Source organism: Salvia splendens, chromosome 20 (assembly GCF_004379255.2).
Source record: "Salvia splendens isolate huo1 chromosome 20, SspV2, whole genome shotgun sequence".
Classification (NCBI taxonomy): Eukaryota; Viridiplantae; Streptophyta; class Magnoliopsida; order Lamiales; family Lamiaceae; genus Salvia; species Salvia splendens.
Genome location: NC_056051.1, coordinates 9998816 through 10015127, shown reverse-complemented (window position 1 = coordinate 10015127; position 16312 = coordinate 9998816). Strand labels below are relative to the sequence as shown.

The following is a 16312-nucleotide window of genomic DNA, read 5'->3' as shown; positions in this document are numbered from 1 at the left end:
TTTTTAAAATTTTGGTTGAAACCGCCGAACCGGCCCGGAATCGGCGGTTTTGAACCGCCTCGTGAACCGGCGGTTTTTTGAACCGGAACCGGAATCGCCGGGACCCTTGGCGGTCCGGTTCCGGTTCATGCATATTATCAATTGTTAACCGCCGGTTCATGAACCGGAACCAGCGGTTCAGAACCGTTGTGCATGCCTAGTTGCGGGTGCCCTAAAATTCTCTTTCCCGGCTTTAGTAAAAGAAAAAGGAAAAAAAGGAAAAGAAAATAGAAATCAAATAGGGAATTTAATACTTTGTTTGTTTAGATTTCAAGCTGAGAGATTTGACATCTGTGTTTTTGGACACTAAGAGGATAAATTATATGCGTTGTTTATGATTTATTGTAAACTCAATTATTGATTGGTGAAAACAATCCCCAATTTTTATAATCAAGTTTAGGTTTGCTGAGCTGAGCCATCATGGATGATATATTTTTCCCTTATATTTCACCATTAGTTAATTGTTCTTGTAAAAGAATTAATCACCTGGGAAGTTGGTATTTGCTGGATTGGAACTCTAATACATCATCACAATCTTTCAGGGTTATCTCTAATCTTGAGTTAGAGATACTTCTCTACACTCCTAGTTTAGTTTGATCATCGTATCATATTGTTCAAATACTCAAATGTAATCTTTCACAACTTAAAATGCCATTATATATTGCATATTGAGCTTCGAGTCGTTCTAATTATTTTCATCCTCCCCTTTGATCAATAAGGTCAAGCTCTACACAACCCAAAAGATTTATTTTGAGTGCTTATGCAAAGCTCAGATCATGTACGTATTTTAAGGATAGTGATAGAAATCCATAGGTTTCATCCTAAAATCAATTGGTGATGGGAAGAGTGGTCACTATTAGACTTATATAGGGGTGGAAAATTATACCGAAATACCGGACTTATCGTACCGGAAAAATACCCAAAATACCAATTTTTTGGTATACCGCAGTTTCCGGTACGGTATGATACCGTACCGCAATGTTTCGGTACGGTAACGGTATCAATTTTTCTATACCGCGGTATACCGAATCTTCGGTATACCGCGGTATACCGGTATACCGATAGATTATATTATTATTATTATTATTATTATTATATTATTATTATTATTATTATATATTATTATTATTATTATTATTATTATTATTATTATTATTATTATATATTAAAAAAAATAAAAAAATAGAATTCTCTAAAATTTTAAAAATTTAAATGTAATATTTTGGATATATATTAAATAAATTTTAAAAAATGTAAATGTAATATACATTTATATATATATTACATTTATAAATATTTTGGATACAATAGGTTTTTTTCGGTATACCGTTACCGTACCGCATACCGTTATTACGGTATGGTAACGGTATAAAAAATTATCATACCGGAATTCCGGTATACCGAAAATTCGGTAAGGTATCGGTATGAAATTTTGACATACCGTAATTTTCGGTACGGTATGCGGTATGGCACGGTCGGTATACCGTACCGACCCACCCCTAGACTTATATATAGGTTTCAGTTCTAGTTCTATTTTTACACTGATGTGATGTGATGTGAAATATTATTGTAGAGTAGTTATTTTGTTTTATTTGCCAACAGATAGCCTAGAATAGATAAAAATAATCTGAGCTATTGTATCATTTATTTAGAAGGATTGATTAATTTTGAACTTGGTTTGTCATCTTATCCTACAAACACCTCACAAATTATGTGGTAACTGGGTGTCGTTGGTGCAGTAAGACGTACTGTGGCTACTGCCCTAGGGTTAAGAACCTACTCTCCCAGTTACAAGCAACTCACAAAGTCATCGAGCTTGATGAGGAAGGTGAGTTTAAAAAACACTTGACCTGTTTCTGCATTAATGTGCTCTCGACACTGACTAGTTGTTCCTTAAGCCGATGGCGATGATATCCAGGCAGCGCTGCATGAGTGGACGGGGGCACGGGGCAGAGAACTGTCTCGAACGTGTTCATCAACGGCAAACACATAGGTGGCTCTGATGGTAAGTTTTTTTTTTATCAAGAGACTGTTTTAAATCCGAAACATTTTTTAGATCGAACTCTGTGTGTTTGCAGTGGTTATGGCAAAACACCAGCAGGGACAACTTGTCCCACTGCTGACTGAAGCTGGTGCTCTTCAGAAACAAAGTATGCAGTTCTGAACTTCCATTAGTGGTTGGAAATGAGCTTTACTTTGCTCCACAAATAAATAAAATCACATCGACAGTTGTGCATTGCACTTTGTCCTAATAGATTTGCTCTTCTCATCACCATTTCTTGTTCTATTCAGTATATGTTGCAAGTATATATTTATGGCTGTGTGATTATGCTATCTCTACAATTTCGTTTGTACCTTTTTTTTTTCAAAATCCTTTTAAGTTAGTTTAAAAACCTCCTTTCTAAGCTGTACTAGGTTTTTTTTAATGAAACTCTGATTTATTTCAAAACCGTAGTATTTTCTCTTCTAATCACCATTTCTTGTTCTATTCAGTGTATGTTGTAAGTATTTATTTATGGCTGTGTGATTATGCTATCTCTACAATTTCGTTTGTACCTTTTTTTTTCAAAATCCTTTTAAGTTAGTTTAAAAACCTCCTTTCTAAGCTGTACTAGGTTTTTTTTAATGAAACTCTGATTTATGTCAAAACCGTAGTTAGGAAAAGTCTCTGCTTTTACGTTTCATCTCTTCTAAGTTTCTAATTTTGAGAGAATTTCTCCGCTTTTGACACCTTTTATGTCAAAACCGTTGTTAGGAAGATAAACCCTTATGTTTCCTGGTGATACAATGTTGGGCCAGTTTCTCAAATTCTTAAGTATGTGTAGTTTAGGGCAATTGCCAAATAAATTACGAAGCATAGTCAAATTTTAGTTTGTTCAATAAATTTTAGTTTGTTCAAAACTTTTTCTGATATAAATCATCAAGTTTTAAATTTCGCAATTATTCCATATGTTGTTTTTATGATGAAATCCGTGATTATGTGTAACCATATTTATCTCCATGAACAAAACAACGTTGACACATAAATCATCAAGTTTTAAATTTCGCAATTATTCCATATGTTGTTTTTATGATGAAATCCGTGATTATGTGTAACCATATTTATCTCCATGAACAAAAAAATGTTGACACATTACAGCATGTTGTATACCTAGAAATAATGGTGGGATAAGTCCGAAATCTAGTTGACACCTCATCGTGGTTTCATCATAAAAATGACTTATGTGATTTATCATTCCAGTTTTAAAAAATAAGGGACAAATTATTTGGCTTTTATTTGTGATTTATTTGATTATTTGTCTTATAATTTGCTCGGGAGTGTATATGATTTTATAAGTTAATTATGTTTTATATATGTATCTAATTTTCAGCTTTTTGGAGTTTTATTTTTCAAAGAGAAGTATGCCACACTTGATATTTAAAGAGAAAATGATAAGGATATATTTGGCGAGATTGTGAATATGTTTTTAATTGATTGAAATGATACATAATTTTCAGCTTTCTGGAGTTTTATTTTTCAAAGAGAAGTATGCCACACTTGATATTTAACGAGAAATATGATGAGGATATATTTGGCTAGATTGTGAATATGTTTTTAATTGATTGAAATGATACATAACAAAGGTTTTTATAGATCCCTCTAAACATGAATATAGTCTAATACATGACTCTTCATTGAGTACAGAAATGGATATATACTTGAGTTGACCAACTTAATTATGCAAATTACTTATCAACATATGCTACCGTAGCTTTTTTAAGTTTTTATTTTTCAGAGTTTTTGATAAATATTCCCAAAAAAATAGGATACATTAACTATGTCTATAAAAATTAACCTTGTTTTTCCATTTAAATCAGTCCATCACAAATAGGCTTCATATATATTTATAGTAAATTTTTCTATTTTATTGGATCATAGTATTTTTTACTAACAATAGTTCATGTTTTTTTTGTCTTACTTTATCAATTTGACATTAAATTTTTTTTATTCATAATAATTTTTTTTATCTTATTAGCTCATATTTTTCACTAATTTTTGCGTATAACTAAAATGCAATATGCAGAAATCCATCTACAAATTCAACAAATGTATATTGCATTTTAATATTTATAGTAATGCATGTTTTGTGTCACATGGCAGCACGAAATTGGAAGTAGATTATAACTTTAAAATTAGTTGTTTTATAAGCACATACCTAGCGATAGATGCTGAAAATGTTAGATCTCGACTACTTCTAAACATGCTTATTTTGTCTAGTTAGATAGAAAGGGACGTAGGGGTGCGTTATAATGCTAACTTTTCTTAATTGTTAACTTGCTAACTCATCAACGTAGTGTATTAAAAATGTCAACACGATCACATTAAAATGTCAACACATATTTTTATTGGCAATTTATTAAACCGTGTTGACATTTAAATATTAGAGTGAACTACATAAACCATCCCTGACGTTTCCATTTGTTTCACTCCAGACCCCTGACAAAATATAATTTCACCACACGTCTCTGGCGTTTAACATAATCACATAACATGTTTTTTCGGACTTAAAGACCCTTTAGCCCCAAAAGGGCATTATGGTCATATCCAATGGAAATCTGTTGTGGCAGGCTGCTGCACTGCATGTACCTGCTACTTACTGTTCACCGCAGAGTTTTGTTCATTAAACGCAGCAACATGTGATATACTGTTCATTTAACCCCACCGTCCACACAGCTTTATTCAGTAATCCATTTACATGTTATTTATATAGTATACTTTAAAGATGCTTTAAATCCTTTAATTCTTTATTAGGATTTCCAATGGTTTCTTTGCCAGTCCTTTTAGTAATGAGTTAATTACTTTAACAATATAAATTTATGAATTTTATTATTAAAAATATAACATATATTCTATAGAAAATATTAAAAGAAAAAAAAGTGTGCGTTGTTTAATAAAAAATTACTTCTTTTCTTTAATATTATTATTTTTTATGTAGTAAAAACACTTTATATTCAACTATAAAAATGAGTTATAATTGAAATGACTAGCCAAATGTGTTTTTACTAAATAAAATAAAATATTTCATAAAAAAGAATAAAAATATTAACGAAACCACACACTCTTTTTCTTGTAGTAGTAGTAATAATATTTTGCATGGAACAACTTTTATATATTTAATAATAAAATCTATAAATTTAATTAATAAAATAATTAACTAAAAGGATTAGCAAAAACATTTTAATATACAGAGGAAAAATATAACAAAGGAAATCCTATGAATTATACAGTACGCATCTTTATCTTTATGCATGTAAAATCAAAATGTATATCTATGAATTAAAGAATAAATTTGCGTCGGCGGTGGAGAATTAAATACTTAGTAGTGAATCTAATGGATTAACTGTTAGGAGTATAATATATTTTTTGTGCTGGTTTATTGTATTTATAATATCTATTGATTAATTGTGTATCAAATTCAAAGTCTTAACAAATTTTTTATGGTATTTTTATGGTATCTGTGAAAACAAATAAATCAACTCAAACAATTATACTATGATTTGACAAAAGCGCAGCCATGTGTAGAGTTAATGTCTACAAAAATGCAGCCATGTGCAGAGTAAAAATGACTGAAATGCCCTGCATGGCATAAGGGTATTTTAGTCCGAAAAATGGCTACAAATATACGATATGTGATTATGTTAAACGCCAGAGACGTGTGGTGATATTTTTTTTTGTCAGGGGTCTGGAGTGAAACAAATGGAAACGTCAGGGATGGTTTATGTAGTTCACTCTAAATATTAATGTCAATATAATGTATTAAAATATCAACTTAAGTTTATGTTGACATCTCATTATCATCATATTAACATTTTTAATACACTACATTCATAAGTTAGCAAGTTAGCAACTTAATAAAAGTTAGCAACGGATCACACCCCAAGGGACATAGCTACAACGTCAAACTTTTGCGAAGTTATATATATATCTTTGAAAATAAGACAAATTGGATACATTATTTTAAAAAATAGGGCACCAATATATTTAATATTTCGATTTATTTATGATAATAGGTTAGTTCTCAGCTTCTCTTACCAAAACAATTAAACAACTCCCAAGGGAGAGACTACAGTTTATCATACCATATCCCAGAGTATAATAAAACCTAAAATAGAATAAATAATTAGTTCCAATAGTACTCAAAATTAATTTCATTTTTTGTTTTTTTAATAAAAATACTTATATTTAGATTTACACTAAAGCAATACCTAAAAGTTTTTCTTATGAGTAAAAAATAGATAATATAAAAAATAATATTCTTTTAAGTTTGAGTTTAATATAAATAGTTAGAGTAGTATCATATTTGATGTGACATTTAGTTTAGTGTAAATGGTTGGAGATGGTCTACTGGATTTGGTTCACACGTGAATAGCTATGAGCTCTTTGTTGGTATTAACTATTAAGCAGGGGTTGGCGCATCAGCTTCCACCTTCTGAAAGTACAAAGCAATATCTAGGACTAGCAATTTTTGACACGACACGGTAACACGACACGAACCGACACGAAATTAATGGGTTTGGGTCAGAGCTTACGAAAATTTCATGTCGGGTTCGTGTTATACGTTAAGAAATAATATTATAATATTATTAATTCTTATTATTTTCATTTTTGTTGATTTTTGTTGGATTTTTGTTGGATTTTGTTACTAAGAAATTATTGATGTTTTTATGTTTAGATCAGATTTTGTAATTAGCAATTGGATGTTTTTAATAGGTTCAACCGTTATCAGGTCGTGTTGTTATCGAGTCGTTATCGTGTCATGTCATGTATGTGTTGTTATCAAGTCGTGTTGACCCGAATTGGTTCGTGTCGTTAATGAGTTCGTGTCTGAGGGTAGCGGGTCGTGTTCGTGTTTGGAGTTTTCTTAACGGGTCGTGTTCGTGTTTGTTGTTATTGTGTCGACACGATAACGACTCGACACGCACGATTTGCCAACCCTAGCAATGTCCCTTTCATTATTAATTAAAATAAGACATATCTCGTCTTCTTACATTCGACATCTCAATCCAGCCATGGAGAGTCTCGAGGGCTTTGCCAGATTCGTGCGTTTTACGCGCCACATCCACTCCTTCCGCTAGGTTGTCCACACGTCCACTTACGAGAAGAGCTGCTGCAGCAGCGTTCAGCGCCTGAATTGGAGTGAAAACCAAGTAAAACGGGGTAAAATTTAAAATTTCGTCTAATAAGCATTGAAAAGGAGATGAGGATATATTACCAAGGCATTGGCAATAGACCCCCTTTCTCCTGCTAAAGCGTGCCTCAGGACGTCCGCATTATACTCTGGCCCTCCACCGTGCAGCGGGGGATTCCAAACTCCACTGACATAAACAATCGAGTCACTCTCCGAGAAATAAGCTAGCAATCGAGGAGGGTAGGTTCTTACGTGGATCAAATGAAAACTTTTCTATCTTGTTTGGGGTGACATCAAGAACTAGTCCAGGCCCTGTTTATATAATCAAGCTAAAAGCATAAACTGCTGCTACAAAGAACAATACATGGTAATCAAGATCCACTACAACGGAAACTGCATCTTACCAAGGGGACTCATCTCATCCAGCCCCTCTGAGTGATCAATCAGAGTCCTTTTCATGCCAAATCTTTGAACTGCTTTCGCCATTTTATCGATCTGACAGTAAACGAAAACACAGTCAGTTTCTGCCCACATACCAAAAAGATATTCAAATCCATAAACAACATCCTTCAGCTTGGGTAGATGTACTCACTCACCAGATCTTCTGTGTACACCCCAACAACAGCGAAAGGAACTCTGGCTGGATTCAACATGGGCCCTAAGATGTTAAATACAGTCTTTACTTTCAGCTATAATCGGACAGGTCTAACAATGTTCATCGCTGGATGGTATATTGGAGCCATCATAAAACCAATTCCTTCTTCATTTACACACCCACCTTCTAACACCCTGCATGGAGTGCTTAAAGTATTAAAAAGAAATCCATGGCACTTAATCGCTTAATGAATTTCCGGTGACCCTCTGTTGGTTAAAGTTGCCTGAAAGTAATCGACGAATTATCTCAAGGTAATAATATCAACTTCAAATTGCAAAGAGAACAACAAAGGCAGCAACTTCATGGCTAGGAAGACAGTTGAAACAGGTTTTTCTAAGCCTCAAATCATACCTTTTCTAAGATTCCTACACTCATATCTAATGAGGCTTCAAGGTTTCTGACCTTTGCAATGTCACATATCAAATGCAAGAAACAAATACCTAATTCTCTTCACTCAACTATGCAGGATCTGTCTCTATTAATTGTAAACGTTGGAGTAATTAACTATAGATATTTAGAGCAAGAAAAATATAAACTCTGTGCAAATACCTCCGGTTCCAGGCTAATTGCAACTCCTAAGGCTACAAGTACATCGGCACTACCCCACAAGCAGATGAACTCGACCGATTCCCTTGCTGAGATGCAATACAAAATTTCAAGATTATACGTTTAACCAAGCAGTCGGAAGACATAATATGGACGAGACGAGGTCCCAGCTTAGCCATTTTTGCGCCACTAGCTGCAGCAAGAATCGAAGCCCCGGTAGAGATATTAACTGTATTGGCGCCATCACCACCAGTTCCAACAATGTCAACAGCATCAACCAGCCCTTCCAATTTTCGACAATAGCCCAACTATCTATTTCACAACAAACCAAGTTAATGCAGCCTCCCTCACTATCAAACTTCCAAACATGTATAGAGAGCTTATATTTTTACAATGCATATGCAAAAGCCATCCATATGGGAATGATAAGAGCACATCGTTGTCAAGGTACATTCTCATAATGAAGTTTCATCCAAAAATGCGCTGATCAAAGCTGGAAATCGAGAGCGGCCTCGGCTCCAGCTTCTGATAAATCCAATCCACTGATTAAAGACTCAATCAACTACAAAACCCGGAAAAAATAAAATTTATTTAAAACCAATTATTATTTATATTACCTGACTGAAAGAAGATAAAGGGGATGTTGAATTCGGCAGAGCAGCAGGCGGAAAAATTGGAGTTTTGACCCGATATTGCGGCATAAAACGGTGATTAATAACTGAAACCGAGATAGAGATGGAATGCTATGGTGTAAAGCAGACATCATTTTGTCAGGGCAGTGCAGTTGACTTTGGATTCAATTCAGCAATTAATTTGTAGATTTTGTTGATTGAAACAGAAGCTCGTTCTTGGCTTTTACTTGACTAATTAATAGAGATTCTGATATGAATCGGAGACTAGTCAATCGAGCTAGAACAATGAAAACATTAAGAAGTTAAAAGAAGTGGATTTGTGAATAGTGGGACTCCAACTAATTTGTAGTCTCTAGTTCGGCATTAAGAAGTAGATTTGTGAATAATGAGACTCCAACTAAGACCAATTCTATACCATTAGATCTTAAAATGTGTGGATGAGATTAAAGTTCACGTATTTCAATAACTAGTACTCCCTCCGTCCCATAGTAGACGTCACACTTTCCTTTTTAGTTTGTCCCACAAAAGATGTCACATTTCCGTTTTTAGAAAAAGTTTCCTCACACATCAATTATAAAATTATATTTTCTCTCACAGCTTAACACACAAAACAATATCTCCTAAACTCTCGTGTCATCTCCCAAGTGTGCCATCTTCTTTGGGACGGAGAGAGTATATAAAATATAAACAAAAGGGTAAAATAGTAAATCTGTTATAACATAATAATTTTCAAAGTTTATATATCACCATAGTGTATTACAAATATCAAAATAGTGACATGAGAATCTCAACCCAAGTACCGAAAAATATCAACACAGTTTTATTGATATTGTACATGTATTATATTGAGATTGTTTGATGCATTTATTGATATAAAATCTTAGTATCAACATTACGAAAATTAAAATAACAATTATAAAATTTCATCATCCGATCATCGTTGGAACATATGCAATTGAGATCTCGTTAGAATCCTAATGAAATTGCCTTTAATTTGATACTCCCTCCGTCCTGCGTTACTTGAACGTTTCCTTTTCGCCACGGAGATTAAGGAATGAGTGATAGACAAAGTCAAATATTACGGCTGTAGGTGATAATTTTTACTAAAAATGGAAAGAGTGCAAATAACTTGGGACGCTCAGAAAGGAAATACGTGCAAGTAACACGGGACGGAGGGAGTATATTTTTTACGAAAAAATAATTTAAATAGAGAGAGTTACGTAAATTTCAAGTTTTGAGGAGAGAGAAAGTGGTTAGTTTTAACTACCATATATAAGAATTGACCTATATACCCTTTAAGTTTATTTAGTATTTTTAATTTTAAATATAATCCATGTGGTATTATTTCAACCATTAGATCTCCTAATCTAATGGCTAAGATTTAGTCTTAATTTGAGATTGATAATTAGTTAGCAATTGATTAACATATATATAAGGTTTTGATCTACGCAAAATCAGATTTAAATATAGAAACGTAGAACAAAATCATACGTAGGGAATTTTTAGGTCATTGTTAGTTTATTTTTAAGTCATTCTAACCAAGGATGACCTAAAATGATCTTAACATGACATCAAACTCAAATTTTATAATATGACCTAAAACTGCTTAATAATGACCCTCCGTGTTTTTAGTTAATTATTGACCATTAGATCACTTAATCCTTGGACCAAGATTTGGGCTGCATTTCTGGATTTAGATGCATTCTTGTTTGGATCATCTTTTGATCTACGCAAAATCAAATTTAAATACAGAATCGCAGAACAAAATCATACATAGGACATTTGTAAACTTTTTAATACAATAAAATAATTGAAAAAAAATGAGAAAAAATAAATCGTCAATGAGAAAGATTTTAAATTCTAAAGCATTCAAAATCATACATAGGACATTTGTAAACTTTTTAATACAATAAAATAATTGAAAAAATTTGAGAACAAATAAATCGTCAATGAGAAAGATTTTAAATTCTAAAGCATAGTTTCAAATTTATCAAATTGTATTTGCTTAAGTTTTACAAATCTTAAATAAGAGTTTTTAAATATGTCAGGATCAATCATAACATACTGATACAAGAATATTTCACTTTCCTTTTTAATTTAACCTATTAAAGATGTGGCATTTTCATTTTTTTAAAAAAATTCTTATATTAATATAAAAATTACCTTTTTTCCACTTAATACATAAAAACTGAACTTCTTTAAATCTCGTATCATCTCAGAACTGTGACATCTTTTATATGATGGATGGAGCATTATTTAATCATGCATTCCCATTTTAATTTTTGAGAATTTTATTGAATTTATGATGCCACTCCATCCGTCCCAAATAAAATGACCCCTTCATGTCGGCACATGATTTTATACAATTTTATTTTGTGTGTGAGGTTGATAGCATAAAGTAAGAGAGATAGAATAAAGTAGACATAAATGAATTTCTATTTTTAGTAATAGGTCATCTTGGATGAGACGAACTAAAAAAAAAGTCATCTTCGATGGGACGAATGAGTATAATTTATACTCCCTCCATCCAAGAAAAATAAGACATATTGTGAATTACACAGATTTTAATGTGAAATTGAGAAAGTAAGAGAGACAAAAAAAAGTAAGAGAGAAGTATGGTTAGTAGAATGTGTGGTCCATAGTAAAGGAGAAGGGAAAAAAGTAAGAGAAAAGTTGTTCAAAACTTTCCTTTTTTTAAATGTACTCTATTTTTCGGGAACGACCAAAAATAGCAAATGTACTCTATTTTTCTTAGAATTATCAGTGACCAGAGAGGAAAAAAGATGATGAAACGGAGATGGATATTGCACCAATCATCGAGCAGTCAGTACATTGTATTCGAGAATAATACTGCACATGGGGCTCCTTGTCAAGAAAACATTCTACAGATAGTTACCATACAAAGCAAATGCTCGTCCCTAAACTGTTTCATTAGTAAGTTGGAGGTTCCTTGCCAATTCCTTTCTAGGAACAAAACACATAGATCCATAGACACTGTTATGTATTCTCAATCTCCTGGTTAATTTCATCAACGTGATCTCTAAGAATTTTCCACTGCAAGAAGGGATGAACAACAAACATATCTTAAGATCAGGAAAGCATGGAGCAAGTGCTTATGAGTGAGTTATAACTGAAACATACCTGGTCCATGGACAATGAGATACCTGTAATCATAAATAAAGAAGAGTTACTTACAGCCACCATAAAACAAATATATACTGTAGTAGTTTCATATCAACAATGTATAAGTTTTGGTACATTATAGGCATCCGGCGGATCACAATACAATACTACAGCAAAATCCAAGTGAAGATATCAAAATAACAATGTATCAGAATCCATGTTATGAATTGCGTATGGCAGTGGTTTACTGTGGTTGACTAAAAAACTACCACAAGGTTATGACGGTATAAAAAAATAAAATAAGACAAATATTAAGTAAATGATAAAAACATAATATTTCAAATTTTAGAACAATTAAAAATATAAAGTCATAACCATTACATAGTATCTCCAATAACTGAAGTCTTAACTCAATAATTAAAATATAAAACCATCATACATCAATGCTAATTTAGTCTAAATTTGAATCCTCCTCAATCAACATCAACAACCTCAACTGCCATCCTCATTCTCATTGATATCATCAACATGGGAATGTGAATTTAATGTGTTTAACCTCCTTAAACAACAAAAGTCAATTCACTTATATAACAAAGTAAAGAAGCAAAGTCTAAAAAGCATCATGGTAAACGTGTATTTACACAACCTACATATAAAACGAGGGGAAAACACAGACACACATGACACAGCATAAAAAAAACATACGTTAAGAGCAAAATAACAAAATTTTAGCAAGATCAATCTTCTTGGCTCCAACAATCATCTTAAGAGATTATCCGATTGTAACAACAAAACTTATAGAACACAGGACAATGAAGAACTCGGGTAAAAAGTTTAAGCTAGAAACCTAAGCTCAACTCCACGTTCACAAGCTTTCCACGACTTCCAAGTCTCTAAAAATGATACACTATATGGCACTAGAAGTCTAAAATTGATCAGTCAAATGTATCTCATCCGTTAGCTTTACATCATCATAATGTTTCCTTCACAACTTCTAAGATAGTGATAACAGCACTCATTATCAAATTCGATAGAAACCAAGAATCTAGTAGTCAATGATATAAACAGTCAGAAAACCTAGTTATGAACCACACACCCAAAAACACTAAGGCTTTATGAAGAAGCAAAAACTAATGTATATTATGTAATTGATTGGAGGTACTTCAACCAAACTCATACACTCAGCTTCAAGCACATGTAAACAAGCTATCATCTACACTCACTAGTCACAAAACATAACACCTTGGAGAATGCTGAGTTTGTATGTATAATTTTGTGTTTTCACATAGATACATACAGTTGACATAACATTATCAAACTAAAAGGTCGATAGATTAGAATTTAAAAAAGTGGGACCTTTCTTGCCAGGAAATTCCTTGCCGTCTTTGGAATAGAATTCCCTAATGTCAACCACAACCTTTCCCTGCCAGTTCCTCACCGACACTTTCCGATTCTTCGACAACTACATTCCACATAATCAAAATCACGGTTTGAAAAAAAAAGCAAATACTCTTTTACATAAATCAGCTTACGGTATTAAAAGCCGGGAAATAAGCACAGATACCTCACATACTACGATTTGATCAGGGTCATCTGAATCATTGTCCGGCTTCGAAATCTTCTTTGGAGGCTCGTTGCCTTCGGAGAGCGCGCCTTCCTCCTCCCTCTTCTTGCCCCTGTTCGACATTTCCACCTATTTCAACACTACCACACAAAAACATCCACGCAAGCAACTTTAGTTGAATGCAGCAAAAGAAGTCGAATGAGAATTATTGTGAGAGAAGAGCTAACCACGGAAATTGGATGATTTTGGGGAAAGATGTGGAATGCGTAAGGGTTTTATTAAAACACTATTGAGCCGTTTCAAATCTATCTATACTACTTAAAAGGGATAGTTGGATGAATTGATAAATAAATAAAAATTAAATTTGCTGAAGTAAAATATATGGATTCCGTTACAACGAAGTTTCACTTTCCAAAGCATCATCCTAAAAAAGATATCGATTCCAAAAGAGAGATAGAGAAAGAGAGAGTTTTTGAGCTGCGATGAAACTTCCAAAATAAGTTTCAAAACTCTACAAATACAGTACTCCTACTTTAGAATGCAAACAAGAATTCAACAAAATAAATCAAACAGAAACAAAATGAAATATTATTAGATCAAATCAAATCTTAATACCTAAGAAATCGAACCCAGAAATTCGAAGCAAATCCAGAAATTCCGCGGACGAAGCAGGTAGGCGAAAGAAGACGTGGCAGCAATGCAGTGAGGCAGTTAGGCCAACGGGGCAACGTGGGTGAGGAGGTAAGAGGGAGAGATGGGAGTGCAGCTGCGGTGATGTAGAGGCGTCACTTTAGTGTTTAGTCTATTAGGGAGACACTATTGTTCTATCATGTCTTTAACTTTAGTTTAGGCTTTTTGTATTAAATTCAATAATTTGGGCTTTAACTTTAGTTTAGGCTTTTTGTATTAAATTCAATAATTTGGGCTTTTAGAAATATAGATGATGTGTAATTTTAGGTCTATTATAATAATATAATTTTGCACTCAAGTTTAATTAATTAACCCAAATATTATTAATTCGCTGCAAGATTACAGCTTCGTGTGTAGTAATTTAAGGTGTCGATCCACAGGGAAGGAAAGATTATTTAACTCTAAAATATAGAAAACACATACTTAAGAGGTATTTTGATTTGAAGGTTTTTAATTAAAGATCATGCAAAAACAATAAAAAGAAATAAAACAAGTAAGACGATTTAAGAGAAAAACATGTTACTCCAAACACTCATGGATAATACAATGATTTATTCTAAAATCCAACTTTATCTTATGAATTACGGGACCTTACAAACAATTCACGATGTTAGCACTGAACATGCTTGACATACAAAAGTTCAAGAAAAGTTGAACACATATTCTAAAAACTTATCTTCGTTAATCTAAGAATCCTACGGATGCGCGAGAATCCGAGATCAACTACTATTAGCACATGAAATCCATTATCAAATTATCATTTGAACAAATCTAATTGATAATTCATCACCACAAGGATCTATCATATTCAAAGTTAAAGAGACATTTGATTAGGATTATGGAACTACTACTAATGATGCACCAAAAGTAATAGAATCAAACAAGGAAATGTTGGAAACGTGTGAAATGGAATGGCTTTTAGCCTTTCATTTCCAAGTCCTTTGGCCTTTCACCTCATTTTGGTTTATGGTGTCCCTTAATGCCAAGACCTTTGAGGTGGCCTCCCCCATCCTATAAATAGGTGGAGCTTGGGAGAATAGAATACACCAACAACACCACAAAATATTCTCTCTACTCTCTCTAGTCTCTACATCATAGTATGCATTCTAGGAGCATTGCATAGCTCGATTCTCGGAACTCCATCAAGTTCGCCGGTGCCTAGCGGGTTTGAGGTGCTTCTACACGCTAGGAGGAAGTCGTTTTATCTTTGGGGGAAATACGCCATTCCGTGAGCACTAGCCGGGGCGTAATTTGTCTTGCGGAAAGAGGGCTTTCCTCGACTCGACTTATAAATTTGGTTTGCTTTATTTTCGTTGTAATTTTCATTCCTCTATTTGCTGCAAGTTTCATTTCGATTGTAATAGTTAGAGTACCGCCTGTACACGGCTTGGGAATTTCTTCCCATTATTTCTAACAATCGCAAGACAAATTAGTGTACTCTTCTAAGACAGGATTATACCAATTGAAGTTGGAGGAAACATGAGCACCAAAGCTGGAATGAAGAAACGAACAGTACCAATGTTCATGAGCTACGAAATGGTTAATTCCTTGAGATCTATTCTCTTGAGAATTGTGTTTATCGTTTGTCAGTTGACAAGCAAGACCAATTTTGACTTGGTAGTAATAATTGGGATGCATGGGTTGTTGAATATACCAATGCACATATGGTTCAATATAATTGTGTACTTATTGTTGGAGACAATATTGTGCAAATTATTTGAACGTGTTGTTATAAACAACAAAGATCACGAGGTGATCGCAATGGTCTCCGATGTGAACCATGGTAACAATCCAAATGAATGGTTTGTTGATACAGGTGCCACATGTCATGTGTGCTCCGAAAGAAGCGTTTTTTCTACCTACAAATCTGTTGGAGGTAGAAAAGTACGTATGG

The 16312-nt window shown here is 33.3% G+C and overlaps 1 protein-coding gene and 2 pseudogenes across 2 annotated transcripts; 1 reads left to right on the top strand and 2 right to left on the bottom strand.

Annotated features, from left to right (window-relative positions):
* The first annotated feature begins 1498 nt into the window (after positions 1 to 1498).
* Positions 1499 to 2203, top strand: LOC121781438 (annotated as a pseudogene).
* A 4801-nt stretch (positions 2204 to 7004) lies between these two features.
* On the bottom strand, positions 7005 to 9171 carry LOC121781196 (annotated as a pseudogene).
* A 2654-nt stretch (positions 9172 to 11825) lies between these two features.
* LOC121780816 (RNA polymerase II transcriptional coactivator KIWI-like) lies at positions 11826 to 14550 on the bottom strand. Of its 2 annotated transcripts, none has more exons than XM_042178450.1 (5): positions 14344 to 14550; positions 13729 to 13868; positions 13521 to 13626; positions 12183 to 12205; positions 11826 to 12095 (listed from the first exon to the last, which is right to left on the bottom strand). In XM_042178450.1, the coding sequence occupies exons 2-5, from the start codon at positions 13849 to 13851 to the stop codon at positions 12039 to 12041; spliced, it is 309 nt and encodes a 102-aa protein (XP_042034384.1). In that variant the 5' UTR covers positions 13852 to 13868; positions 14344 to 14550; the 3' UTR covers positions 11826 to 12038. The 2 variants fall into 2 exon arrangements, with proteins under 2 accessions (XP_042034384.1, XP_042034385.1); XM_042178451.1 differs by lacking the exon at positions 14344 to 14550 and adding an exon at positions 13956 to 14081.
* Between the last annotated feature and the right edge of the window lie 1762 nt (positions 14551 to 16312).